This window comes from Dipodomys spectabilis, unplaced genomic scaffold (assembly GCF_019054845.1).
Source record: "Dipodomys spectabilis isolate Male_0828 unplaced genomic scaffold, ASM1905484v1 ptg000098l, whole genome shotgun sequence".
Classification (NCBI taxonomy): Eukaryota; Metazoa; Chordata; class Mammalia; order Rodentia; family Heteromyidae; genus Dipodomys; species Dipodomys spectabilis.
The window spans coordinates 6305115-6333089 of record NW_024870775.1 but is presented as its reverse complement, the minus strand read 5'-3'; the positions used below and the strand labels follow the sequence as shown (position 1 = coordinate 6333089).

Genomic DNA, 27975 nt, shown 5'->3' with positions numbered 1-27975 from the left:
GACCTGTGGTAGGAATGTCAGGTGGATGGAGGTAAATAAGTTTAGATCTGGACTTGAGAAGAAGGACATGTCCCCTGAGTGAAGTAGAGGGCGACAAAACCCAACTAATGGAGCTGTGGAACTGTGTATATAGCTCTCAGCTCCTAAATCCTGGTTAAATGAACCCCAGGGCTCTGTTCTTCCCTCTCTCCCCCCACTCAGAACCATTCTTCAGGGTGACAGCTGAGAATGAGAAGCGAGCCTTGGAAGGTGTGTCTTGCCTGAGTAAAGTCTACGTGGCCTTATCAGCGACCTCCATTACCCTGCTCAAGGGCAGACGCATACTGGTGAGCCCCGGGCCCACCTATCTGCTATGACCACTAGGCCTGACTGTGTATGGCTCACTTCTGGCCAGTGCCACCAGGGACAGCTTTCAATTAACAATGATGGCTAAACATCTGTAGATCACACCTTTAAGCCTAGTATTCCAGTGGCTGAAATCTGAGGATCGCTGTTTGAAGCCAGCCTGGACAGGAAAGTCTGTTAGACTCTTCTCTCCAATAAACCACCAAAAATCTAGAAGTAGAGCTGTGGCTTAAGTGGTAGAGCACCAGCCTTGAGCACAAAAGCTCAGGAATAGGGTCCAGGCCCTTGAGTTCAAGCCCAGGACTGGCAGACACTAAAAAAAGATGACAAAGCTCTGAAGGCCACACAGGTCACACCTTCCAGCCATGGGGGTGGGAGGGGAGTCTTAGGGTCCTCTGTGATCCTCCCCCTCCCCCCCCCAAGGTCAGTCTCTTGTCTCCTTCCTCTGCCAGGTTGGGGATGAGCATGTGGACCTCCCAGTAATGCTTTCTAATGACACCTACATGAGTCTGAGCGGTCGGTTCATCGTACTTCAGACGCCATTTGGTTTGACTGTGCGGTGGGACGGCGACCAGCAGCTGTTTGTGACAGTGACCAGGTAAAAAAACATTGCCATTTCAAAACCTCCCTGTTTACAGGGAGACAGGAGGAAATGGGGTAACAGCAGGGAGTATACACCCAGCCTTGGGAAGATGCTAGAAAGACTGGTCCACAAGCACCACTTGTGGCTACTTGTAGGCCCCACAGCTGTCTGACCCCTTGCCTGTGGTCCCCGCTTCTCCCCACTGTCCTGCCCCATAGTACCCATGCAGGCCACCTCTGTGGTTTATGTGGAAACTACGATGGAGAAAGCGGTAATGACTACCTGAAGCCCGATGGCAGCCAGGCCCAGGATGCAGAGGAGCTGGGCCACAGCTGGCAGGTGGCCCACAACGAAAGCAAGGAGTGAGTGAGGGACCCCCCCCCCCCCCCGCAAACTGGGGACCAACTAGAGCCAGGCATGGTGGTGCACATCTGTAATCCCAGCACTCAGGAGGCTAAGACAGAAGGACCAAATGAGACCTGGGCAGGCAAGTCTATGATACTCTTATCTCCAGTTAACCAGCAAAAACTCAGAAGCGGAGCTGTGGTTCAGGTTGTAGAGTTGTCAGCCTTGAGTAGAAAAAGCTAAGGAACAGCACTCAGGCCCTGAGTTCAAGAACCAGTACTGCTGCCTTAAAAAAAAAAGGACTGACTCCACTTTCCCTTTTCCCTCTTCCTCTCTGGAGACTCCAACTTTTCTTAGTCTTTCTAACTGCTCACCTGGAAGCAAAACATGGCCATTAGTGCTTGAGCTAGGTCTCTCCTAGGTGCGAGAAGAGAAATGAAACTGTCGCCGTTTGTGCCCCTGAGGTGCTCACCACCCTATCAGGACCGGCTTTCTGTGGCCAGCTCACCCTGCCCGATGGAATCTTTGAGTATGGAGGTGGAGAGGGCAAGGGCGCAGGGGGTTGCTGGGTGCCCAGAGGTTTGGCCACTCCGACCCTCTAACCCCCCCACCCCCTCCCCAGGACATGCCTGAACCGTCTGAAGGCTACTTCCTTCTTTGACAACTGTGTGTCAGACATGTGTAGTTTCCAAGGAGTCCAAACCATGCTCTGCGCTCACATATCCACGTTGACGGCCATCTGCCAGAGCGCCGGCCTGCCCGTCCGGCCCTGGAGGGAATCCAGCTTCTGCCGTGAGTTGTGCCCACAGGCAGGGTGGAGCCTGGGTGCCCACAGACTTGGGGTGCAACCTGGTTGAACCTCACAGGTCCACACCAGGACAGGGACACGGGCAGAGGCAAAAAGACCAATCACAGTCATTTTAAGGGCTGAGCACCCAGCCCCGTAGTGGGACCCTTGCCCACCATGAAGTAGAGCGTCATTCCTAGCATGGCAAGAAAAAAGAAAATCATAGTCCTGTGAAAACTCCAAAGGGGCAGGAGTGGCGATTCATACCTGTAATCCAAGCTACCTGGAAGGTAGAGATAGGAAAATCAAGGTTGGGGGCAAAAATATCAAATATATACACGTATATATCTATGTATATGTATATGCATGTATTTATGGAGACATATGCTCATATATTGTATATGTATATAGATGTGTGTTATATATTATATATGTGTATATATGTATATATGTTACACAAATATTTCTGAATCCCTTATCTCAACAGAGAAGCCAGGCATGATGGTACAGCTGTAATCTCATTTTCTCAGGAACCATAAGTAGGAGGATCCATGGTCCAAGGCCATAGAACGCTATCTGAATGCATAGAACACTATCTGAAAAATAACAAAAGCAAGAAGGGCTGGGGGCATGGCTCAAGGTGTAGAGCACCTGTCTAGCAAACACAAGGCTTTGAGTTCAGTCCTCCCAGTACCCCCCCAAAAGAGCCTAGAGTTGGGGGCATCAGTAGAGAGGATGAACCAGGGGGGATCATGAGTTGGTTTGAGGCCAGCCTGAACTACAGAGGGAAACTCAGAGACACTGGGAGGGAGAAAGAGAGAACACTCAGCTACCGTAGGAATTTTTGGGGTTATGTGTGTGTCAGTTTGGGGACTTGAACTCAGGGTCTGGGCACTTTTTTTCACTCAAGACTGGTGACACTCTTCCATTTGAGCCACAGCACCACTTTGGGCTTTTTGGTGGTTAATTCGAGGTAAGAGTCTCATGGACTTTTCCTGCCTGGGCTGGCTTTGAACTATGATCCCCAAGTCTCAGCCTCCTGAGTAGCTGGGATGACAGGCATGAGCTCACTCCTGCTTGCCTAGCCCCCCACTTCCTGCTTCATCACAGGTATATGTGGGGTATATCCACAGTGGCATGGGTGAATCTCTTCTTGTGTGGCTCAGTCTGCTTCTGTGGAGACATCTGGGCAGTTTCTTGGCACAGGAAGCTGGCTTAGCTTCTAGAAGCTGTGCCCTGCAGGGCACTGGGGTCGGCTAGTCTTCTGTCCAGCTTCTCAAAGCTTCTCAAGACTAGCCAGAGTCTCACAAGGCCTGGAGCCTTGTGGACAAAGGTGGTTCCCTTTTCTACCCTAATTCTTTTTTGTTGTTCATGCGTAGGTTTTGGTGGGACTAAGCTTTGAACTCAAGGCCTCTTGCTTGCTAAGCAGTCCCACTCCTACTTGAGCCATTCCTCTAGTCTTCCCCTTGTCTCGGCTGTCTCCTTCTTACCCACACTTCTCCCTCTACAGCCCTGGCCTGCCCCCCCAATAGCAGGTACTCCCTGTGTGCCAAGCCATGCCCAGAGACCTGCCAGGCAAAGTTAACGCAGAAGCCCTGCCCATACCCGTGTGTGGAGGCCTGCGAGTGCAACCCCGGCTTCATCCTCAGCGGCTCCCAGTGTGTCCACCGGAACCAGTGCGGGTGCCTCACCCCATCAGGGCGGTACTTGAAGGTGAGCAGTTGGGATGAGCCTTTTCGGCCCTTCCTGTTACCAGAATGGATTGACTCCCTTCTAGGTCCTTCCACAGAGCCCAGAGCAAGAGACAGGAGATAAGAGACCAGGGAAAACCAGGGAATTTAGAGTTTCCATTAGGGAAAGTAGTTTGATTTCTCTCCCCTCCTTTCTCCTTCTTTCCTCCCCTCTCCCCTGCCCTCTGGCTTTCTGGTGGTTAGACTCCCATGGAGTACTACCCTGTCCCAGCTTTGAACTTCAATCCTCCGCTTCCAGCTTTCTGAGTAGCTAGGATTACAGGCCTGATCCCCAATCTGATGCCTCTTGCTGCCTTCTTTGTCTAGTCCTCACTTGAGGTTTGAGAATGGCCCTAGGGCCAACAAAGGACTGAGACACACAGGTAGCCTTCCATTTCTGAAGCCTCCCTCCCATGCTGGGCCCTGAATACTTGATATTTGCTGGAGCTAGGACCTTGCGCATGCTAAGCAAGCACCCTAAGGTTGAGGACCCTGTCTCTGTGGGAGCCTACCTGCCTGTCTTCCTTCCTTCCTTCCTTCCCTGCTTCTCTCTCTCTCTCTCTCTCTCTCTCTCTCTCTCTCTCTCTCTCTCTCTCTCAGATTTTTGAGGCAGTGTCTCTCTTTATAGTCTAAGCTGGTCTGGAACTTGCAACCTTGCACCTCAGCCTCCCAAGCACTGGGATCACAGGCATGCACTACTATGCCCAGCTCAGTGCCAGTTTTTTTTTTTTCTTCCCTGCAGCAAAGCATGGAGCTTCAGGTAGTCCTCTGAGTCAGCCAGCCATGGGAATTGCAGTGGGATTTGGGGAGCAAACCTGGGACCCACTGTTCTCTCTTCCTTCCACCAGCTTGGGGATGTGTGGTACAAGCCGAACTGCAAAGAGATCTGCGTATGTGGCAGCAACCACAAAATTCGCTGCCATGCCTGGAATTGTACTGCCCAGGAGACCTGCAGATGGAAAGACGGCAGCTACGGCTGCCATGCCTTAAGTGAGCAGTCAGACAGGGCGGGAGCAGAGGAAGGCCAGATGTAGCTTCCCCAGAGAGCCAAGGCCCAGCCACCATTAGTCAGCAGTTACTTGAGATAGAGCAACTTAAAGAAAAGGGGAGGGGCATTCTATTATTCACTTTAGTTTCTTTTATTTCAGGGAAATTGAGCTCAGGTAGGCGCTCTACCACTTGAGCCATGCTCCTAGCCCCCTTTTCCATTGGTATTTTCAAAGGAGAGTCTCACTTTCTGCCAGGGCTGGCCTAAGCTAGTGATCCTCCTACTTGGGCTTCCTCCTTCAGGCCCGGGTGGCTGAAGATAACAGGCACTCACCACTACACCCAGTCATTGAAAGACATGGAGTCTGGGGAACTTTTTTTTTTTTTTTTGGCGGTCATGGGGCTTAAACTCTGAGCCTGGGTGCTGTCCCTTAGCTCTTCAGGTCAAGGCAGGTGCTCTACCACTTGAGCTACAGCGCCACTTCAGGCTTTTTCTCTTTATGTGGTGCTGAGGAATTGAACCAGGGCCACATGCATTCAAGGCAAGTGTTCTACCACTGACCCACCTTTTCTAGGGAACTTCTGTACCTGGCCTTGTGAACCTTGATTCCACCCCCTGCTTTATGTCCACCTCCCAGGTAGCTGGGATTACAGATAGCCACGGCCTGGCTAGGAAAGGTTAATTTTAGCTCCTAGCTTTGGAGTTTGCAGTCCATGGAGTTGTCCTGGTCCTGTAGGAAAGCTGTACATTATGGCTGGGGAATGTTATGGCCACACCCCAGGGACCTAAAGACCTCGCATTAAATCCCGTCCCTTAATATTTCCACCACCTCCCAATAGTACCACACTGGGATGAAGGCTCTGGACCTTTGGTGGAACATTCCATATCTAAAGGCTAGAGGCTGTTAGATAATTACCTGGGCAGGAGAAGCATCATCAAGGGCTCTGAGAATGAGTCAGGGAGACCCATCCCCTTCCTCTATATCTGTGAGCCAGACACACTTCCTAGAACACCAAGTTCAAGGATGGACCATGGGTACCAGCCCAATAGAAGCCTACCAAGATTGCATGGGGCTGCCAGGGCAAGGAGACTTGGACACCTGTCTTCCCCTTCCCCTCCCCAGGTGCAGGCATCTGCCTTGTCTCTGGTGACCCTCATTACCTGACCTTCGATGGAGCCCTTCACCACTTCACAGGCACCTGTAATTATGTCCTGTCCAAGACCTGCTGGCCAGGCTTCCAGGACAACTACTTTGTGGTGAGCGCCTCCAATGAGAACCGTGGCGGGAGCCTAGAGGCATCATACATCAAAGCTGTGCACTTGGTGGTCTTCGACCTCAGGATCTCACTGTTCAAAGGCTACAGGGTCACGGTGTGTGCGCCTCCACCTCTCAGACCCCACACCAACCAGCCTGCCTGCCTACCTGCCAGGCACCTGCCTCCTTCCCTCCCTCCCTCCACTCCTTCCTTCCTTCCTTCCTTCCTTCCTTCCTTCCTTCCTTCCTCCCTCCCTCCCTCCCTCCCTCCCTCCCTCCCTCCCTCCCTTCCTTCCTTCCTTCTTTCCTTCCTTCCTTATTTTTTCCTCCTTCCTTCCTTATTTTCCTTCTTTATCCCTCTTTCCTTCCCTCCTCTCTCTCTTTCTTTCTTTCATTCTCTCTCCTTCCTTCCTTCCTTCCTTCCTTCCTTTCCTTCCTTCCTTCCTTTCCTTCCTTCCTTCCTCCCTTCCTTTCCTTCCTTCCTTTCCTTCCTTCCTTCCTTCCTTCCTTCCTTCCTTCCTCCCTCCCTCCCTCCCTCCCTTCCTCCCTCCCTTCCTTCCTTCCTTCCTTCCTTTCCTTCTTTCTTTCTCTCCTTCCTTCCTTCCTTCCTTCCTTCCTTCCTTCCTTTCTTTCTTTCTTTCTTTCTTTCTTTCTTTCTTTCTTTCTTTCTTTCTTTCTTTCTTTCTTTCTTTCTTTCTTTCTTTCTTTCTTTCCCTAGGGCTTGAACTCAGGCTTTGGCACTGTCCCTGAGGTTATTTTTTTTTTTTGGTTGGTTTTGGGGCTTGAAGTCTGAGCCTGGGTGCTGTCTCTCAGCTCTTCAGCTCAAGGCAAGCACTCTACCACTTTGAGCCACTGCACCACTTCCAGTTTTCTAAGTGGTTTATTGGAGATAAGAGCCTCACGGACTTTCCTGCCTAGGCTGGCTTTGAACCACTGATTCTCAGATCTCAGCCTCCTGAGTAGCTAGGATTACAGGTGTGAGCCACCAGTGCCCCAGCTTTGTCCGAGTTTTTTGTGCTCAAAACTAGGGCTGCAAGTCACCGGTAGAGTGCTTGCCTTGAACTGAAGAGCAGAGGGACAACACCCAGGCCCAGAGTTCAAGCCCCACGACCTACAAAAAAAAAGCGGGGGGCTAGTACTCTACCACTTGAGCCAGAGCTCTGGGTCCAGCTTTTTGGTGGTTCATTGGAGATAAGCATCTCAAGGACCTTCCAGCCCACTCTGGCTTTGAACCAAGGTCCTCAGTTCTCAGCCCCCTGAATAGCTAGGATGACAGGCATGAGCCACCAGCCTCCATCCTTCCAACCTCTCCTCCTCCTGGCAAGCCACCCGTGGTCCCTCTCCAGATGTCGCCCCATGCCCAGTTCCTGACTATCCAACTTCCTATGCAGGTGGAGGGCCGCCAGGTGGCCCTGCCTGTGTGGCTCTTTCAGGACCGGGTGACCATTCGGTTCAGCGGCTCCTTCATCCTGTTCTACACTGACTTCGGGCTGCAGGTCCGCTACGACGGGAACCACCTGGTTATGGTGTCCGTGCCCTCCTCCTATGCAGGCCGGCTGTGTGGGATGTGCGGTGAGCTCCCAGGGCACCCTGGGGGGCCCTCCTGGCTCCATGAGGAGCCCCAAGGACTTATTTCTCTGCTGATGACTGGGATTGAGGATATATACTGGACATGAAGCATAGAGTGAGAGAGGGCAGAGGAGAAGGAAGGGGGGATCATGGGAACAGACCTGGTCTAATGGGGCAGAGGTGGCCCCCCAATTGGCGTCTGTCCCCAGCCTCTCTTACATCTCTTGTCATTTCCCCACTCCCGTAGGAAACTACAACAACAATAGCTTGGATGACAACCTAAAGCCTGACAAAAGGCCAGCCAGCAACTCCTCTCAGCTAGGGGCTAGTTGGAGAATAGCGGAGTCCTCTGACCCCGGGTAAGCTGGGAATAGGGTGGAAAAATGCTTCAGGGAACAGCCTGCAAGTATCCCTCTGTTCAAAAATAGCATAAAACCCGCCAAATCTCTTCTTCATTCTCTCTAAGATGGGAATTCGTTCTTTCTTTCTTTCCTTCCTTCCTTCCTTGCTTCCTTCCTTCTTTCTTTTTTGTCAGCTGCGGGGCTTGAACTCTGGGCCTGGGTGCTGTCACTCAGCTCTTCAGCTCAAGGCTAGTGCTCTACCACTTGAGCCACAGCACCACTTCCAGTTTTCTGGTGGTTTATTGAAGATAGGAGTCTCATGGACTTTCCCGCCTGGGCTGGCTTTGAACACAATCCTCAGATCTCAGCCTCCTGATTAGCTAGGATTATAGGCGTGAGCCACCGGCTCCCAGCTAAGATGGAAATTTTTTTTTTTTGGGGGGGGGGGTCCAGTCGTGGGGCCTGAACTCTGGGCATAGCACAGCTCAAGGCTAGCGCTCTGCCACTTGAGCCACAGCATCACTTCCGGCTTTTTTTCTTTTTGCTTATGTGGTGCTGAGGAATCGAACCCAGGGTCTCATGCATGCAAGGCAAGTGCTCTACCACTGAGCCACCTTCCCAGCCCCAAGATGGGAGTTTTTGAAAAGTTGTCTCGATGTCTTTGGCAAGCCCACCTTGGGAAGTTCCTCCTGATAGCTAGCCTTATTCCTTCTGGCTGCATCTGCTAGCCTTTCTACTTTCTACTCAGGAGGTAGAGAGATCTGAGGATTGTAGCACCATTTCCTTTTCTTCCCTTGCTCCCTGGTTGGCTCTCCACACTTCTTCAGTGGGGGGACATGTCTCCTGCCCTGAGTTTCCATCCTTCCTTCTCTTCCTCCACAGCTGCTTTGTGACAGGTAGCAGCCCCGTCAACTGCCAAGACACCAGCACTTCCACCATCTGGAATAAGAACTGTGGCATCCTCCTAAACCCCATGGGTGAGACGCATCCCTGCGGGCCCTGTCCTCCCCTGCAGACAGCACACCAGAACACAAAGGTGCCAAGGGCTCACGCCTGTCATCCCAGCTACTCAGGAGGTTGAGATCTGAGGATCATGGTTCAAAGCCAAGCCAGGCAGGAAGGTCCATGAGACTGTCTCCAATGAATCTCCAAAAAGCCAGGAGTGGAGCTATGGCTCAAGTGGTAGAACACTAGCCTTGAGCAAAAAAAGCCAAGCATGAGTTCAAGGTCCTGAGTTCAAGCCCTGGTGCACGCGCACACACACACACACACACTCAGTCACTCACATGGGCCGCGTGCACAGGGGTTGGGAGGCCGCAGCTCACTTCCTGGGCTCACGCTTGTCTCCTCCACCTGTCTCACCCCCAGGGCCTTTCTCCAGCTGTCACCTGATGGTGTCTCCTCAGCCAAGCTTTGCCAGTTGTGTGCACAGCCAGTGTGAAAGCAAGGGCAATGCCCTGTCTCTGTGCCACTCCCTGCAGGCCTACGCCAGCCTGTGCGCCCAGGCTGGCCAGGCGGTGGCCTGGCGCAACAACACCTTCTGCCGTGAGTGACTTGACCTGCACCCGCACGTTCACACGGAACTGTCTTCCCTCCCCGCCCTGCTCCCTCCAGCCCCGCTCAGCTTTTTTTCTTTGTGCCCATCAACAACTTCAACCCGGGGCTAGGTATGTGGCTGAGTGGTAGAGTGCTTGCCTAGCATGCATATAGCCCTGGGTACCATTCCTCAGTACCACATAAGCAGACAAAAGCTGGAAGTGGCACTGTGGCTCAAGTGACAGAATGCTAGCTTTGAGCACAGAGAGGCTCAGGGATAAAGCCCATGCCCTGAGTTCAAGCCCCATGACCAACAAAACAAGCAGACAAAAACTTCATCCTTGCCGGGTAATAGTGGCTCATGTCTGTAACTCTAGCTACTCAGGAGGCTGAGATCTGAGGATCAAAGTTCAAAGCCACCCTGGGCAGGAAAGACTGTGAGACTCTGACCTCCAATAAACGACCAGAAAACCAGAATTGGCACTGTAGCTCAAGTGGTACAGCTGAAGAGCTGAGGGAGAGTGCCCAGGCCCAGAGTTCAAGCCCCACGACCGACCAAAAAACAAAACAAAACAAAAAAACTTCATCTTTGTTGGGCACCAGTAGTCACACCTATAACCCTAGCTCCTCAGGAGGCTGAAATCTGAGGGTTGTGTTTTGAAGCCAGCCCAGGCAGAAAAGTCTGAGATGAGAGTCTTATCTCCAATGAGCCATCAGAAAACCAGAAGTAGAGCAGTGGCTCAAAGTGGTAGAAAGCTAGCCTGGAGCAAAAGAACTCAAGGACAGCACCCAGGCCCTGAGTTCAAGCCCCATGACCAAAACCAAACCAAACCAAAACAACAACAAAATCCTTCAACCTTTATTGAGCTCCTGCTTCTTTTACCTGGGTCAGCACTGTTCTCTCTCCCTCTTTCCCAGAAATTGTTTATTTTTGCAATTATGGTAATATGTACATAATATAAAAATTACCATTTTAAGCCAAGTGTGGTGGTTTAAGACTATAGTGCCAGTTACTTAAGAGGGAGAGATTGGGAGCTAGAGGTTTGAGGCTAGCCAGGGTATAAAGTTTCAAGAGGAGCAGCAGAAAAAAAAAAAGGAAAAAAAAAGTTTAAGAAACTTCACCTCAACAAATGGCAGGGTGTGGTGGTGTGCACATCAACAAAGGGAAACACAAATAGGAGGATCACAGCCAGGGATAGCCAGCGTAATATGAGAGACTGCTTTGAAATAATCCAAGTTACAAAGGGAACTGGGAGTATGGCTCAAGTGGTAGAGCATCTCCCTAGCAAACACAAAGCCCTGAGTTCAACCACCCCCCAAAATAAAATGCCATCTGAATGTTATAGTGGTTGGTGGGGGGTGGGGGTCTTGAACTCAGGGACTGGGTACTGTCCCTGAGCACTTTTGCTCAAGGCTAGCACTCTACCACTTTGAGCCACAGTGCCACTTCTGGTTTTCTGATGGTTCATTAGAGATAAAGGTCTCGTGGACTTCCCTACCCTGGCTGGCTTCAAACCATAATCGTTAGACCTCAGCCTCCTGGGTAGCTGGGATTACAAGCATGAGCTTGTCCAGCTCATCTATGTTAGTTATTTTCCAGAGAAGTTCTCACTTCATCCAGCCTGGACTGTGATCTTTCTATTTGTGTTTTTCTTTATCACTGGGATGACAGGCGCACAGCACCAAACCCAGCCATGGGTGGGTATGGAGTCTCAGGACTTTTCCTTTTTCTTTCTTTCTTTCTTTTTTAATTCCAGCCTGGCTTGATCTCTGTCTCCCAAGTAGCTAGGATTATAGGTTTGAGCCACTGTACCAGCTGACAGCTTTCCTTTTTAAGACTGAATATTCATCCACTGTAGGGCTGATAGTGTTGATACAGCCTGTAATCACATCAACTTAGAAGGCAGAGGTGGAAGATCAAGGTCTGAGACCAGCCCTGGGAAAAATCTAGAATCCCTTGTGTGGACACATGGTAATCTGTCCGAAGTGGCCCTCAAGAACTCTCCTCCTAACTGTCTTCCTTCCACCTATGTCCTCCTCAGCTCTGAAGTGTCTACCAAACAGCAGCTACAAGCCCTGTGCCAACCCCTGCCCAGATGCCTGCCTCTCCCTGAACTCCCCAACATACTGCCCTGTGCTACCCTGTGTAGAGGGCTGCGAATGCCAGAGAGGACACATCCTGAGCGGACATTCCTGTGTACCTCCCAGCTACTGTGGCTGCAGGGACCCGGAGGGCTTCTACCATATGGTGAGTGCCCTGACCCCCTGCAGGCTGTGTCCTGCAACTTCCTGCTCACAAGTGACAGGGGATCTGGAGAGCTCAAGGAGGGCTCAGAGACTGAGAAAGGTAGGACTGGCTATGGAAGGCCAGGGTTGGCCAAGATGGGGTGAGGACCAAGGCCTGACACATTTAAGAGGCTGATGCTGGGAAGGGAAGCCCCCTCATCTCTAGCTTCTGAGTTCCTATTGGCTCTGCTGATCCCTGTGCCCAGGGGAGGGCTTCACCCATCTCCAGCTTCTGAGTTCCTATTGGTTGAGTTCTGCTGGTCCTGGGTCTGCAGGTGGGGGAGAGCTGGTACCCAGAGAAGACCTGCCGTGTTCTCTGCAACTGCTGGATCAGCAACAACATCACTTGCGGTCCTGCAGCCTGCGAGGCCAGCCAGATGTGCTCCTCTCAGGATGGCCTGTTCCACTGCCAGACCATAGGTAGGAGGGCTGCCCCACAGCTACCAAGAACAATCCTCCCAAGGCCTCCCAGCCTCTGCCTCTCACATTCCTCTGTAGCCCGCAGGTCCAGGTTGGCACACTGGTAATACCAAAGAAGTTTTGGCAGGATAGAGGGCCTCCTGCTGCCAGGGAGGGCATTGTGGAGTTTTTCCACTCTTGTAGTTATCTTTGACTGCTATATTAGAATGCCTGAGGCTAGATGACTTATAAAGCAAGCCCTGTACTACTTGAGCAATATCCCTTCTGGAAATGTATTTGTTCCCTACATCCTCCAATGGATCTGAGCATAGACCCCAGGGTATCAAGCATGCTAGGCAAGCCAATGTGCTATTAAGCTATATCCCCAATCCAGGAAAGTGTGTGTGTGTGTGTGTATGTGTGTATACACTTATTTATTTTTGTGCTGTTCCTGGGGCTTGAATTCAGGGCCTGTCTCTTAGCTTTTTTATTTTTTGCTTAATGCTGGCACTCTACCACTTGAGCCTATCTCTACTTCCAGCTTTTTGCTAGTTAATTGGAACTAAGAATCCCGTGGACCTTCCTGTCTACGCTGGCTTCAAACTGTGATCCTCAGATCTCAGCCTCCTGAGTAGCTAAGATTATAGGCGTGAGCCACCAATGCCAGGCTTGGAAATGTATTTCTTATAGTTCATGAGGCTGGGAGGTTCTAGGAGGAGAGGCTGCATGTGACAAGGGCCTTCTTGCTGGTCTCTGACATCACTGGGTGGGTTATAAAGATGCCCAAACTGGCTTTTTTTGTTACAGGCCCAGTCCCTTAATAACTGGTTATTCATCCCTGGGTAATCCATTAGTCCATTAATCTATTCATCTGTGAACCATAGATAAAGGTAGAACGCCCATGAGCCAATCACCTTTGAAATATAATTCACCCCTAATTTAAGGGATGGAGTCCTCACTGCCTGGATTCTGAAGGTGGAATAGCAGAGCCCCATTGTCCATCCCTCTTCCCGCATTGGTCAGAAACCCCCATGTGACATTATAAATGCTGTGCTAGCCAAATTGTACCTCATCCACTCCCAGGCCTTCCTGCAGCAGACCCTGGGAGGTTGATTCTTTTCCTGGTCCGGGGTCTCCTTACCTCTTGGATATCTCTGGCCACAAACTTAAGATCTTCCTGCCTCTCTGCCTCTTGAGTGCTGGGATTACAGGCATAAACCACCACACCCTGCTTTAAAGCAGAGAGAACCCAAGCCCGTTTTCCCCTAGGGACCCTATTCTTGCCAGAGCTAGTAAGACGATCCCCCAGGCACCTGTCTCTTCTCCTAGGCACAGGAGTGTGTCACGTCTCTGAGGATGTGAGGTATGTGAGCTTTGATGGCGTTGGTCAGCCCATATTTGGAACGTGCACACATATCCTGGTGAAAGTATGCGACCCCAGCTCGAAGTTGCCATTCTTTGAGATCAGTGCCAAGAGTGAGAGTCAAGAAGGCAAGCCCTTCCACATCTTCCGTGTCTACATAACTGTCTTCAGCTACCAAATCACCTTGCAAAAGGGACACTCAGTGATGGTGAGCCCCCCACGCGTGGCCCTACGGGGAGAGAACCCAGAGCCTTCCTCCTGCTTACTGCCCTGCTCTCCTCTTCAGGTCAATAATGAGCCAGTCACCCTTCCTACCAACTCCAAGATCCACGGGGTCAAAATCACTTCCAGCGGAGACTACACCCTGGTCAACATTAAGAATGGAGTACAGGTCAAATATGGTGGCGATCATTTCTTGGAGATCAAAGTCCCAGCAGCCTATCACAAAAAGGCAAGAAATGCCTGGCTCCGCCCCATCCCACCACGCCCAAGTGGTCTCTGCAGGAAGTGGGGCTGCTGAGTATGCTGTCACAAGGACACACCAACAAAAAATGCTCTTAGAGCTGGCTGTGGTGCTTCACGCCTGTAATCCCAGTTCTCAAGAGGTTGGGGCAAAAGGATCCTGAGTTTGAGGCCAGTTTGGGTTACTTAGTGAGGCTTTGCTGAGAGAGAGAAGAGGAGGGAAGGAGGGAGAAAGAGGGAGAGAGAGAAGGAAGGGAGAAAGGAAGGAAGGAGAGAGAGAAGGAAGGAGAGGGGGATGGGAGGGGAAAAGGAAGGAACGATGAAGGGAGGAAGGAAAGAAGTAAGAAGGGAAGGAAAGAAGAAGGGGCCAGGCACTGGTGGCTCATGCCTGTAATCCTAGCTACTCAGGAGGCTGAGATCTGAGGATTGTGGTTCAAAGCCAGCTCAAGCAGGAAAGTCCATGAGACTCTTATCTCCAATAAACTACTCAGAAAAAGCCAGAAGTGGTGCTGTGGATCAAATGGTAGAGCATTAGCCTTGAGCAACACAAAGAGGCTCAGGGACAGTGCCCAGGCCCTGAGTTCAAGCCCTAAGACCACCAAAAAAAAAAAAGCAAGAAGGGAAGGAAGGAAGGAGCTATTAGGCCTGTTAACTCTCAAAGTCCATCTGTCCACCTAGCTGTGTGGTGTGTGTGGGAACTTCAACGGCCAGAAAGATGACGACCTAATGATGCCCAATAATGAATTAGCTGAGGAAGCCCACGACTTCATGGACAGCTGGCAAAACCATGACATCGACCCAACGTAAAGAGCCCTGAATACTGACCCAGTGTGTGTGTGTGTGTGTGTGTGTGTGTGTATGTGTGTGTGTGTGTGTGTGTGTGTGTGTGTGTGTGTGTGTGTGTGTGTGTTAGTTTGGGGGCTTGAATTCAGGGTCTTGAGCTGTCTTTGAGCTTTTTTTGCTCAAGGCTGGAGCTCTACCACTTCAGCCACACTACCACTTCCAGATTTGGGGTGACTTAGTGGGAGTAAGCATCTCATGGACTTTCCTGCCCAGTGCGGCTTCGAACCGTGATTCTCAAATCTCAGCCTCCTGAGTAGCTAGGATTATAGAACTGAATCACAGACACCTAGCAACTGCCCTCTCCCGCCCTCTCCCGCCCCCCCCCCCCCCCCCGCCCCTTGCATGCTTGCTTGCTTGCTTACTTGCCAGTCCTGGGGTTTGAACTTAGGGCCTGGGAACTGTCCCTAAGCCTCTCTGTGCTCAAGGCTAGCATCCTATCATTTGAGCCACAGTGCCACTTCCAGCTTTTCTGTTTATGTGGTGCTGAGGAACCCAGGGCTTCATGCATGCTAGGCAAGCACTCTACCACTAAGCCACATTCCCAACCCAACGGTCCACTTCCCTCCTCCCCACCCCTGCCAGTCAGCCTCAGCTGGGAAGGGAAGACCACACGTTCCACTGTGTGTGAGGGTAGGGGGTAAGAGAGTTCTTTGCATCCCAGAGCTTCTGGAAAAATGTGAAAGCCTTCCCTTCTTAGAAACCTGAGAGGCGATCAAGGCTGTTTGGGAGGTCCCCCTGAGCTCAGACCAGCTTCCCCATGAAGCAAGGGGGGCTGGATCCTCCAGAGTTCTCTGTGGGTGGTAGGTGGACTGAGCAGTGGCCAATCCTACACTAATGCCCAACACCTCTTGTCTCAGTTGCCAGGCCCCGGAAGAGTTCATGCAAGTGGAAGTAGAGGAGACCATGCATGAGAAATGCCGGCCAGCCGACCTGGGCAAAGCCCGGCAAGCCTGCCAGGAGGCTCTGCAGACCCCAGCCTGGGCTGAGTGTGCCACGAGGGTGGATGTCAAGCCCTACATCTTGGGCTGCATAGACAAGCTCTGTGAGTTTGGGGGGCGCTCCAGTGGCCTCGTCCACACCCTCTGTGAAACCCTCCAGGGCTTCGAGTCTGCCTGCCGCAATGAGGGACTCAAGACTCCCATCTGGAGGAATAGCAGCTTCTGCCGTGAGTGTCCCCTGTGCGCACCCCAAATTCTGCCTCTCCCAAAGAGCTCCCTCATCCTCCGCCAGGCCCCTGTCACCACTGCCCCTCCCGTCAGGACAGCGCCCTGCAGGCTGATTGTTTTGTGTGTGTGTGTGTGTGTGTGTGTGTGTGTGTGTGTGTGTGTGTGTGCGCGCGCGCGCGCATGCTCGCTCGCCAGTACTCGGATTTGAATTCAGAGCCAGGGTGTGCTGAGTTCTCAAAATTCCTTTTGATGCTCTACTACCTGAGCCACAACTCTACTTGTGGCTTTTTGGTGGTCAATTGGAGATAAAGGAGTCTCTCGGACTTTCCTGCCTAGGCTGGCTTCAAACTGCCATCCTCAGATCTCAGCCTCCTTAGTAGCTGGGATTCCTGGTGTGAGCCATCAGAGGCAGAGAGAGAGCCGTGCTTATTGCTCCTGTCCTTGGCCTGGCACACAGCGCACGCACAATCATTACTTGCCTAATGGATAATAAAGGAAGCCCCCAGCCCAAGACCTATTGATGGCTCCTCTCCCACCCTCCACCCCCTGCAGTCTGGTTTCTACAGCTCCTGCCTTCTCTTGCCTCTCCACTCACCCCCCATCTCTTGTCCATCCCACAGCTCTGGAATGCCCAGTTAACAGCCGATACTCTAACTGCCTTCCGTCCTGCACACCATCCTGCCGGGAGCTGGATTGTGAGAGCGCAGGGGTCAGAGTCCCCCTCACCTGCACGGAGGGGTGCATCTGCCAGACAGACTATGTGCTGAACGAGGGCCAGTGTGTGCCCAAGAGCTCCTGTGACTGCAGAACTGCCGAGGGGGCGGTCATCGCCGTGAGTGGGCACACAGGCCAGATTAGGGAGGGGAGGCTTTAAACATGGCATTTCCTTCTGTCCTTGCTGGGCCTGGGATTTGCTTGGCACTACAGTTGCTCCTGGGTAGATTGGAAAGAGCAGAGCCTGGGTGTAGGATGACCTCTGGGGCCTCAGTTACCTCATCTGTAAAATGGGTCTGGTACAATGGCAAGAACATTGCTTTTGAGGCACCAAGATCCAAAGGGCAGCCAGGCACTGGTGGCTCACGTCTGTGATCTCAGCTACTCAGGAGGCTGAGATCTAAGGATCACATGTTAAAGCCAGCCTGGGCAGGAAAGTCCAGGAGACTATTATCTCCAATTAACCAGCAAAAAGCCAGAAGTAGAGCTGTGGCTCAAGTGATAGAGTGCCACTCTGAGTGAAAAAGCCAAGTGAGAGGGCAGATCCTTGAGTTCAAGCCCCAGCACACAGACACAGACACACACACACACACACACACACACACACACACAGATACACAGACACATTCTTTCTGAACTGTTTTTGGCTGGAGTCAATTATATTAGACTCTAGGTGTCTATGGGGTAATGAGTTCTAGGACCTTCCAAAGATACCAAAATCCGTACTTTTCAAGCCTCATAGTAGTTGCATAAAAATTTTTTTATTTTTGGGTCCGGTAGTGGGGCCTGAACTCTGGGCCTAGGCGCTGTCCCTCAGCTCTTCAGCTCAAGGCTAGTGCTCTACCACTTGAGCCACAACGCCACTTCCGGCTTTTTTTCTTTTTGCTTATGTGGTGCTGAGGAATCGAACCCAGGGCCTCATGCATGCAAGGCAAGCACTCTACCACTGAGCCACCTTCCCAGCCCAAATTTTTGCATTCTCAAAGCAGGGTTTTTTGCCTGTAATCCTAACTATTCAGGAAGCTGAAATCTGAAGATTCTGATTTGAAGCTAGCCCATGTAGGAAAGTCTATGAGATTTTCATCTTCAGTTAACCAGCAAAAAGCAGGAAGTGGAGCTGTGGCTCAAGTAGCAGTGCCAGCCTTAAGTGGAAAAAAATTGTTTTTTGTTTTTGCCAGTCCTGGGGCTTGAACTCAGGGCGTGGGCACTGTCCCTGAGCTTCTTTTGCTCAAGGCTAGCAATCTACCACTTGAGCCATAGCACCACTTCCGGCTTTTTTTTTTCTGCTTATGTGGTGCTGAGGAATCAAACCCAGGGCCTCATGCATACAAGGCAAGCGCTCTACCACTGAGCCACTTTCTCGGCCCCACTTCCAGCTTTTTCTGTTTATGTGGTGCTGAGGAATTAAACTCAGGGCTTTGTGTATGCTAGACAAGAATTCTACCACTAAGCCACATTCCTAGACCCTGAGCGAAAAAATTTAAGAATAGTGTCCAGGCCCTAAGTTCACTTCCCAGGAGTGGCACACACACACAAAAAAAGCATTTACAGTTTTTCTTATATGGTTTAAATTATCTCTGTTTAATACAATGTAAATCTCATGCAAATAGTTGATCTGCTGTATTGTTTAGGAAACAATGACAAGAAAGAATTACTTATGTAATTCCTTCTGCTAGACATGAAACCCAAAATCTTCTGCATGCTAGGCAAGCACTCTGCCTTCAGCTCCAGATGCCATTAGTTGTATGTTTATACTGGGACTTGATTAAGGGCCTAGCTACTGTCCCATAGCTTTCTCTGCTCAAGACTGACACTCTACTGCTTGAGCTCTACTTCTGGATTGTTGGTGTTTCATTGGAAACAAGAGTCTCCTGGACTTTTCTGCCCAGGCTAGCTTTGAGCCATGATCCTCAGATCTCAGCCTCTTTAGTAGCAAGGATGACAGGTATGAGTCACCAGTGGTGCCTGGCTAATCTTTTTTTTTTTTCATGATTGTGGTTGACTCACTTAGTGTGAAACCACAAACAACTGGAGGCATCTGTAAACACTTTAGATAGGGGTGAGGGCTGAGAGAGTCTTGGCCTTTCCCTCCTCACTCTCCTCTTCCCTCCCCCCCCCCCCCCCCCCCCCCGTGGTTTCTGCAGGTGAACAAAACTTGGATCTCTAGTGGCTGTACCCAGAAGTGCATGTGTTCGGAAGGGAGGGTTCAGTGCCGTTCCTTCCAGTGCCCCTATGGGTCCCACTGCCAGCATGGGGAAAACGACAACAGTTTCTGTGCTGCTGACAGTAAGGGAGCTGTGGGGCCCAGCACATGGAGGTGGAGTGGGAAACTAAGATCTGGGAAACTTGGCTTCACATTGGGGTTTTTGCCACCACTGACCATGTGCTAGTTACTAATCCTTTCTAGAAGAGGCTGAATGGATTTTCTCTGTGTGTGTGTGTGTGTGTGTGTGTGTGTGTGTGTGTGTGTGTGTGTGTGTGTGTGTGTGTGTGTGTGTGTGTGTGTGTGTGTGTGTGTGTTGGTACCTGGGCTTGAACTCAGGGCATTGTCATTTAGCTTTTTCACTCAAGGCTGGCACTCTACCCCTTGAGCCATAGCTCCACTTTTTGGCTTTTTGCTGGCTTATTGGAGCTTTGAACTGTGATCCTCAGCTCTCAGCCACCTGCGTAGCTAGGATTACAGGTGTGAGCCATTGGCATATGATCATATGATCCAGATTAAGGTTTTAATGGGGGTAGGGGAGGAGAGAAAGAAAGCTGAAGCGCTCCAAGGCTGGTGGGCCTCACTGGAAGGCCACAGCGGGAGTCGTGGTCAGGGGAAGGATTCTGAGGGCTCAGCGCTGGGCACTGAGTGTTTGCTTTTCTTTGCAGAGTCGGATCAGTGCACAATCTTAGGAGACCCCTATTACCGCACGTTTGACCGCTTCGGGTACCATTTCCCAGGCCAAATGACCTATATCCTCGTAAAGACAGTGGAAAGCCTGCCCGAGGGCTTAGAGAGCCTGCTTGTGGAGGGGCGGAACAAGCTGACGAAGTCCTCCAGTCCCACCCTCTACGAAGTGATCATTATGGTCTATGGCTATAAAGTCCAACTCCAAACAAACCTGGAGCTTGTGGTTCGTAAGAGGGTCTGGGAAGAGAGCTGGGCCATGGAGTCACGTGGAGCCTGTGGGGCCAGGGCAGGCAGGCATCGTCATGGAAAGGGGGCCACAGGGGGTGGGCTGGAGAAGGGCAGTGGGGTTGAGCGAGAGGCAAAGGAAAGACAAGGGATAAAAGGGACATTTTGAATGGTATGTGAGAGGTTTAGTAAATCATTTTGTTATTGTTGCAGTTATTTTGCCCATATTGAGGCAATTGGCTTTTGTTGTTGTTGTTGTCGGTCGTGGGCCTTGAACTCTGGGCCTGGGCGCTGTCCCTCAGCTCTTTAGCTCAAGGCGAGCGCTCTACCCACTTGAGCTATAGCGCCACTTCCGGTTTTCTAGTGGCTTATTGGAGATAAGAGTCTCACGGACTTTCCTGCCCGGGCTGGCTTTGAACCCTGATCCTCAGATCTCAGCCTCCTGAGTAGCTAGGATGACAGGTGTGAGCCACCGGCACCCAGCTGGCTTTTTTTTTTTTTTTTTTTTTTGGGTCCGGTCGTGGGGCCTGAACTCTGGGCCTGGGCGCTGTCCCTCAGCTCTTCAGCTCAAGGCTAGTGCTCTACCACTTGAGACACAGCGCCACTTCCGGCTTTTTTCTTTTTGCTTATGTGGTGCTGAGGAATCGAACCCAGGGCCTCTGGCATGCAAGGCAAGCACTTTACCACTGAGCCACCTCCCAGCCCCTGGCTTTTTTTTTAAAGTTGATGCTCTATCATTTGAGCCACACCTCCACTTCCAACTTTTGCTGCTTAATTGCAGAGAAGAGTCTCATGAACTTTTCTGCCCTGGCTGGCTTTGAACCCTAGTCCTCAGATCTCAGCCTCTCAAGTAGCTAAGATAACAGGCATGAGCCACCAGCACCTAGAGTGCAGATCCTTGATCTCTGTGGGTCTCTAGTTTGGAGGAGGAAGCAGTTTGAACACAACTAATAACTCGGGGCTGGCAGGCATCTCTGCTTTGCCTGAGCTGTATAATACACAGATAGCGGTTATATTTTGTCTATAGTTGGTCAAAACCACATGCAAGCTGGGTACCAGTGGCTCACACCTGTCATCCTAGCAACTCAAGAGGCTGAGATCTGAGGATCCAGGTTTGCAGCCAGCCCAGGCAGACAAATCCAAGAGACTCTTCTCTAACCAGTGGGAACTCAAAAGTAGAGGTGTGGCTCAAGTAATACAGCACCAGCCTTGAGCAGGAATGCCAAGTGAGAGAGCCAGGCCCTGAGTTCAAGCCACATGCAATAAATCAGCAAATAAGGCAGGCCTACTGTCCAGATAAAGCCAGCATGGGCAGGATCAGCAGAGAATCAGCTTGATCCAGCACATCCTGCATGCACTTCCAGTCTCCCCTATATTCCAGGTCAACGATCAGAAGATGAGCATCCCCTACACGCCCACTGAGGAGCTGGAGGTCACCCTGCGAGGTACTCGGCTTTTTCTGATCACTGCATTTCAGCTGATCGTTAGCTACGATGGCAAGAACCTCGCAGGTAACCTCGCAAACGGGGAAAGTAGAGAACAGAAGGCACCTGTCTGCGTGGGGGAAGGAAAAGCCCAGCACAAACAGCCCAAGCTATGGGGGAGGGAGAGGGGTGTCCTGCCAGGAAATGGGGGTTCACTTCAGGGGGTGTGCTGGCTCCTCTGCAGTGATCAACCTGCCTAGCACCTACCAGGGGCTGGTGCGTGGCCTGTGTGGGAACTACGACAGAGACAAGACAAACGACTTCATGCTACCCAGCGGCCGGGTCACCCAGAATATCCACGTGTTCGTCAGCAGCTGGACCGTGAATCCCCAGGACTCCCTCCTCCGCTTCCCAAGGTGAGGGCTGGGGTGCGGGGGACATGAGCAGAGCTCCAGGCACACACAGACCTTGCTTCATGTCCTTGTGTCACTTGCATAGACACAGCTGGCCATGGGCTTCTCTTCTCCAGGGCCTTACCAGAGCAAGAAGAGGGAGAGGAGAAAGACGTACCTGCCATCCAGTCACAGTGCAGCCCAGAACAGCTGACTTTAATCCATGCTAGCCAGGCCTGTCGGGTATTGGTGGACCCCCAGGGTCCTTTTGCCACCTGTCACCAGATTATAGATCCAGAACCCTTCCAGGAGTGAGTTGAGGACTCAGGACTTGCAAAATCCATCCAGATAACCTACTCTGACCTTCCTTCCTTCCTTCCTTCCTTCCTTCCTTCCTTCCTTCCTTCCTTCCTTCCTTCTTTCCTTCCTTCCTTCCTCCCTCCCTCCCTCCCTTCCTTCCTTCCTTCTTTCCTTCCTGCCTTCCTGCCTTGCTTCCTTTCCCTCCCTTCCTCCCTCCCTCTTTTCTTTCTTCTCTTTCTTTCTCTTTCTCTTTCTCCCTTCCTGCCTGCCTTCCTTCCTGCCTGCCTTCCTGCCTTCTTTCTTGCCTTCCTGCCTTCCTGCCTTGCTTCCTTTCCCTCCCTTCCTCTCTCCCTCCTTTCTTTCCTTTTCTCCTTCTTTCTTTCTCTTTCTCCCTTCCTTCCTTCCTTCCTTCCTTCCTTCCTTCCTTCCTTCCTTCCTTCCTTCCTTCCTTGCTTTCTTGCTTTCTTTCTGTCCTTCTGTCTTTCTTTCTTTTTGGTTGGTCATGGGGCTTGAACTCAGTGCCTACTCGCTGTCCCTGAGCTTTTTTGCTTACCACTTGAACCACAACACCACTTCCAGTTTTCTGGTGTTTTATTGGAGATAAGTCTCACAGACTTTTCCTGCCCGGGCTGGCTTTGAACCATGATCCTCAGATCTCAGCCACCTGAGTAGCTAGGATGACACACCTGAGCCACCAGCGCCAGCTTCTACCCTGACCTTTCTAAGGATTCCACTCTGCACCCCTCCAGCTCTTCTCTGTGGCTCATTTCCTGGTGACCCTTCCTCAGCCCTATCTCGTGTCTTTCTGTGTGAATACCAAGCCCTTTTCTGCACAGCTGGGTCTCTTTGTCTCCCCCATGCTGACAGCCTCCTCTTCCCCACTCCCCCTTCCAATCCCCAGGCACTGTGTGTTTGATCTGTGTGCTGGTCAGGACCCCCAAGAACAAGAGGAGCTGCGCTGCCGGGCCCTCAGTGGGTATGCCATCATTTGTCAGGAGGCAGGTGCCAGCCTGGCCAGCTGGCGGAACCATACCCGCTGTGGTAAGACACTGCCCCTGCCCGGCAGCCGGCCCATCCCTCTGCCATTCCACCTGGCTCAGTGCTGTTCCCACTACTACTCTCCCCTTGGACTTCCTGTCTTGTTTCTTTCCCCCATCCTTCAGTGCACACTAACTTCAAGGTAGCACATGTTTCTAACCTGATCCCTTCTCTGCCCTGCTCTGGGAACCCCCTCCCTCCAGTTACCCCAGCTCTATTCCCACCCCTGAATACCTTACCCCCTGCCCATCAATTTAGTTCCTTCCACTCCATCTCAGGTCCCAGATACAAATCCAACAGAGCCAGGTCACTTGTTTTGGCTCCCATTCCCCCAGGTAGTGTGCTCTGTGGGGTGACTTTGTACCCCTTCTTCCAGCTTTGGGCCCTGTTGCTTGTTTGTGCTGGGCCTTAACCCCACCTGCTCCTGACTGTGCCTCTGTCCCTCAGCCATGGTGTGCCCGGCCAACACGGTGTACAAGAGCTGCATGACGCCCTGCCTGGCATCCTGTGCCAACCCGGCGGCCGCCAGGGGCTGTGAGGGTCCCTGCTTAGAAGGCTGTGCCAGCCTCCCCGGCCACATCTACAGTGGCACCAGGAGCCTCCCCAAGGCCCACTGCGGCTGCACTGCCGCTGGCATCTATTACCAGGTCTGGGAGGCCGGGGGGAGACCTGGGAGCCCATGTGCAGACCTTGCTAATTTGGGGGTGAAGCCAGTGCTAGTCCTTCCTGCCCTTCCCCCCCCCCCTTGCAGCTGGGTGACAGCTTTGTGACAGAGGACTGTGCCCAGCATTGTACCTGTGCCAGCTCGGGGCTCCTGCTGTGTGAGCCCTTTGGCTGCAGCGCTGGGGAGATCTGCACATTGGCCAACTTCACCCGAGGCTGCTTCCGAGGTGAGCCCTTGGCCCTGCTCTGTGCCAAAACCATGGATCACCCTCTTGCCGGATGCTAGACTAGTGCTCATGCTTATAATTCCAGCAACTCAGGAGGCTGAAATTTGAGGATCACTGTTTAAAGCCAGCCTGGGAACGAAAGTCTGTGAGACTCTTCTTTCCCATAAGAACCACTGAAACACCAAAGAATAGATAGAGCCGTGGCTCAAGCAGTAGAGCACCAACCTTGAGTGAAAATGCTAAAACACAGTGCCCAGGCCCAGAGTGTGAGCCCCAGTACTGGCCCCCGCCCAGAATCACAATAAAGGATTGTTGTTCCCTAAACATTTGAGCCCTTAATGTCCTCTGAGGGCCCGCACCCCTGGCACTGGATCCCCCTCTTACAGGCACAGCAGGTGGGAATCCAGTGGTCCACAATTTCTCAGAGCCCAGGCTAGCCCTCTGAGAGCCTAGACTGCAGGCCACCCTGCCCTGTCAGCGGCGGTCCCAGGACCCCTCACACCCTCTGTCCCTGCAGAAAGCCTGTGTCTGCGGAACCCGTGCCACAACGATGGACGCTGTCGCGAGCAGGGAGCCAGCTTCACCTGCGAGTGTGACCCCGGCTACGGGGGGCGCCTCTGCACGGAGCCCTGGGACATCCTGGTCCCCCAAAAGCCAGGTGACAGCCACGTCCCGGACTTGTCCCCCGCTGGCGACTGCCACAGGATTAGCCTGTGTATAATATTACACACACACACGACAGTACCGCGTATAGGTAGTTATTACATGTGATGGATAGACCACAGACAGGAATACTAATGTATGTATTCTGTATATATTATATGATATTTTTAAATTATATATATATATATATGCTTACATATTTACATTCTTTTATTTTTTTTTGGCCAGCCTGGAGCTTGAACTCTGGGCCTGGCCTCTGTCCCTGCTATCTTTTGCACAAGGCTAGCACTCTACCACTTGAGCCACAGCACCACTTCCAGCTTTTCCTGTGTATGTGGTACTGAGGAATCAAACCTATGCGAGGCAAGCACAATATCTCTAAGGCACATTCCTAGCCCTAGATTTATATTCTTTTAAATATATATTGTGCATGTTATATAATTTTAATGAAAATATTGCATAATTATATAATATATAGGTCATGATTATGATTAAAATAATATATAATAGATTTATCTAGCTAGGCGCCAGTGGCTCACACCTGTAATCCTAGCTACTCAGGTGGCTGAGATCTGAAGATCACGGTTCAAAGCCAGCCCAGGCAGGAAAGTCCATGAAACTCTTATCTCCAATAAACCACCAGAAAAACCGGAAGTTGCGCTGTAGCTCAGATGGTAGAGCACTAGCCTTGAGCTAAAGAGCTGAGGGACAGTGCCCAGGCCCAGAGTTCAAGCCCCACAACTGACAAAAAATAAATAAATAAAATAAAAATAAATAGATTTATCTATTAGTATATAGTATATATTTATATATTATCTATTTGCATTTATTGTATATTATGTTATATTTATATTATATATTTATATGTTGGTACATAACATATACAGTAATAGTATATATAGTAATAGTATATATTATATATACTATACATAGTATATAATAATAGTACATATATTTATATACTATATTATAAACAATATCTAATATATATTAGTATATAATACGTATTCATATATATTTATTTTGTGTTTTCATTTTTGTTTTGGTCGGTCGTGGGGCTTCAACTCTGGGCTTGGGCACTGTCCCTGTGCTCTTCAGCTCAAGGTGAGCGCTCTAACACTTGAGCCACAGCGCCACTTCTGGTTTTCTAGTGATTTATTGGACTTTTCTGCCCGGGTTGGCTTTGAACCATGATCCTCAGATCTCAGCCTCCTGAGTAGCTAGGATTACAGGCGTGAGCCACCAGTGGCCGGCTCATATATATTTGTATCAGTATATATTATATATAATAGACATAGCATATAGTAGATATTAACATATGTTAAGTATTAAGTGATGGATATAATGCACAACACATTAACATATCATAATATAATGGGATATATAGTATGAGATCTATATCACAGATACGTGCATACTATATGTAGCATGTAGTATTAAATATACTTCATGTTACATATAATTAGGTGAACTATGTCACATAATTACAATTATTTAAATCTTATTTGTATTATAATTCCATTATACAAGGTAATGCTACCTTGTACAATTACTGTATAATTATGTTATCCAACATAATTATAATGTATATTGTCACACACAATGGAGAGCATGTCACAATATGTCCTTAGGATAGCAGGACAGAGGTCTTTAATTAGCCACTTTCTGTGCCATACTCTAGAATGTTCTCTCTGAGCCCTGGCTCCCCTCCCTGCCTGTCACTCTGTGCCCCGTTATCCCCTTCCCCATCCCCCAGTGTGTAGGGCTCATGTGTAGCCTGCTCCAACGGTGGGGAGGGTAGTGTATTTCACACATACACCCCGGACTCCCCGCTAGAGATTGGGGCTCAGTAGACACAGTGTGGGGCTAGCATCTGCCTTCCCAGCAGCCAGCTTGTGCAGACTGACCAACCAGGTTTCTGGCTTGCTCCTTGAGAAATGCTGACTGTAAGATACCGGGGACTCTAGCGGCCAGCTGGCCAAATGTCCCCTGGAGTTGAGACTGGAAACAGCTTTCTGGGGTGAGGAACAGCTCTAGGAGTGACAGCCTTCTGGGCACAGAACCAGCCACAGCCAGATGTTTAGGGGATGAGGTCCCTCATGTGGCAGCCAAGGACCCCATCTTACCTTTCCTGGTTCATAGGCCTCTCTCTCTTCCCGTTTCCAGAACCATCCAGCTTTGTGGCCGTCCTGCTGGGGATGCTGGTGCCTGTGGTGGTCATTCTGCCGGTCCTGGTGGCAGTGGCCACCAGGGAGTGTGTCCACAGGATGAGGCGGCAGCCGTGGAGGAGGTGGGTCCCGAATGGGGGGGCTGAGGAAGGGAGGTGGGGTGGGTAGGGGTGGGCAGAGGCCTAGAGCACACGGAGGTGGTGGTGTTCTTCTGTGTGTGTTCCTTTACCAGGGAGAAACCGCGGAGCCCAGAAGGCTGGCTGGTGGACCGAGGTGAGAACTGCTCCCTGGGGCCCTGGGCTTGCATGGGCACGGAGTGCAGTTCCCAGCCAACAGACTTTCTGGCTTTCTCCTCAGGGAATGTTCCAGAGCCTGCCTTCAAAGCTATGCCCTTCTGAGTGCCCCTCCTCTAGGAGATAAAATGATTGCTTTTTCTATGGGAATGTCTTTATGATTTACGGGGAGGAGGAAACAGGGCTGAGTACTGGGTAAAATATTCCAGGGGGTAGGAGGAGCCTGGGTGTCAAGAGGGGAGGGGAGGGTCCCTTCGAAGAAGCCATCTGTGGGTGGCCCATTGAGCCAAAGGAGAGGAAGAGGGGAGGGAAGGAAGGAGGGACAGTGGGATGGAGCCCCAGGTCTCTGGTTCTGGGATTCAGGAGGAAAAATCTTCACTTGCCATCTTTCCGTGGGGATGTGGGATGAAAAGTCATTCTGAACAAGTTTTGTTTACTTTTTTTGTATGCCAGTATTGGGGCTCGAACTCAGGCCAGGGCACACACTCAAATTTTTTGCTCAAGGCTGGTGCTCTACCGCATGAGGCACAAGCCCCACTTCCCCTTTTATTGGTGGTTCATTGGAGATGTCTCATGGACTTTCCTGCCCTGGCTGGTTTCAAACTTTCAATCCCCTGATCTCAGCCATCTGAATAGCTAGGATTTCAGGCGTAAGCCACTGATGCCTAGCTGTGATCTTTGGGGGTAGGATCTTGCTTGCTCCCCAGGTTCACTCAGGCTTCAATCCTTCTACCTGTTCTTCCTTCTTGCTCACGGGAGCTAACAGTCAGTGGTCGAAATGGAATCTTTGAAACTTTTATGCCCAGGCTGGCCTTGAACCATGAATCCCTATCCACTCCCTAGTAGCCTGGATTACAGGCTTGAGCCACCGAGACCAGACTCATCACCGCCCAGGTCAACTGACCCACTCAGCCTAAGCCAGGACCTCTCTTGGGGGATGGGGGGGAGCTTGCCTGGGCAGGAGGGAGCAGTGGAGG

At 51.1% G+C, this 27975-nt stretch overlaps 1 protein-coding gene across 1 annotated transcript in view; it reads left to right on the top strand.

Moving 5' to 3' along the window:
- The window catches only part of Zan (zonadhesin), a 45383-nt gene extending 18280 nt beyond the window's left edge, over nucleotides 1-27103 (top strand). Inside the window, 30 exon segments of the mRNA XM_042686721.1 lie at nucleotides 202-326; nucleotides 798-943; nucleotides 1147-1290; nucleotides 1680-1802; nucleotides 1896-2065; nucleotides 3571-3773; nucleotides 4639-4780; nucleotides 5902-6149; nucleotides 7425-7605; nucleotides 7850-7961; nucleotides 8826-8920; nucleotides 9312-9488; nucleotides 11522-11727; nucleotides 12041-12185; nucleotides 13500-13750; nucleotides 13814-13978; nucleotides 14668-14792; nucleotides 15690-15997; nucleotides 16619-16830; nucleotides 18857-18998; nucleotides 19584-19828; nucleotides 21212-21341; nucleotides 21499-21670; nucleotides 21784-21957; nucleotides 22848-22987; nucleotides 23432-23631; nucleotides 23736-23874; nucleotides 24392-24532; nucleotides 26704-26827; nucleotides 26938-27103. Of these exon segments, the coding sequence (XP_042542655.1) occupies nucleotides 202-326; nucleotides 798-943; nucleotides 1147-1290; nucleotides 1680-1802; nucleotides 1896-2065; nucleotides 3571-3773; nucleotides 4639-4780; nucleotides 5902-6149; nucleotides 7425-7605; nucleotides 7850-7961; nucleotides 8826-8920; nucleotides 9312-9488; nucleotides 11522-11727; nucleotides 12041-12185; nucleotides 13500-13750; nucleotides 13814-13978; nucleotides 14668-14792; nucleotides 15690-15997; nucleotides 16619-16830; nucleotides 18857-18998; nucleotides 19584-19828; nucleotides 21212-21341; nucleotides 21499-21670; nucleotides 21784-21957; nucleotides 22848-22987; nucleotides 23432-23631; nucleotides 23736-23874; nucleotides 24392-24532; nucleotides 26704-26827; nucleotides 26938-27103 (5051 nt within the window).
- The last annotated feature ends 872 nt before the right edge of the window (nucleotides 27104-27975 follow it).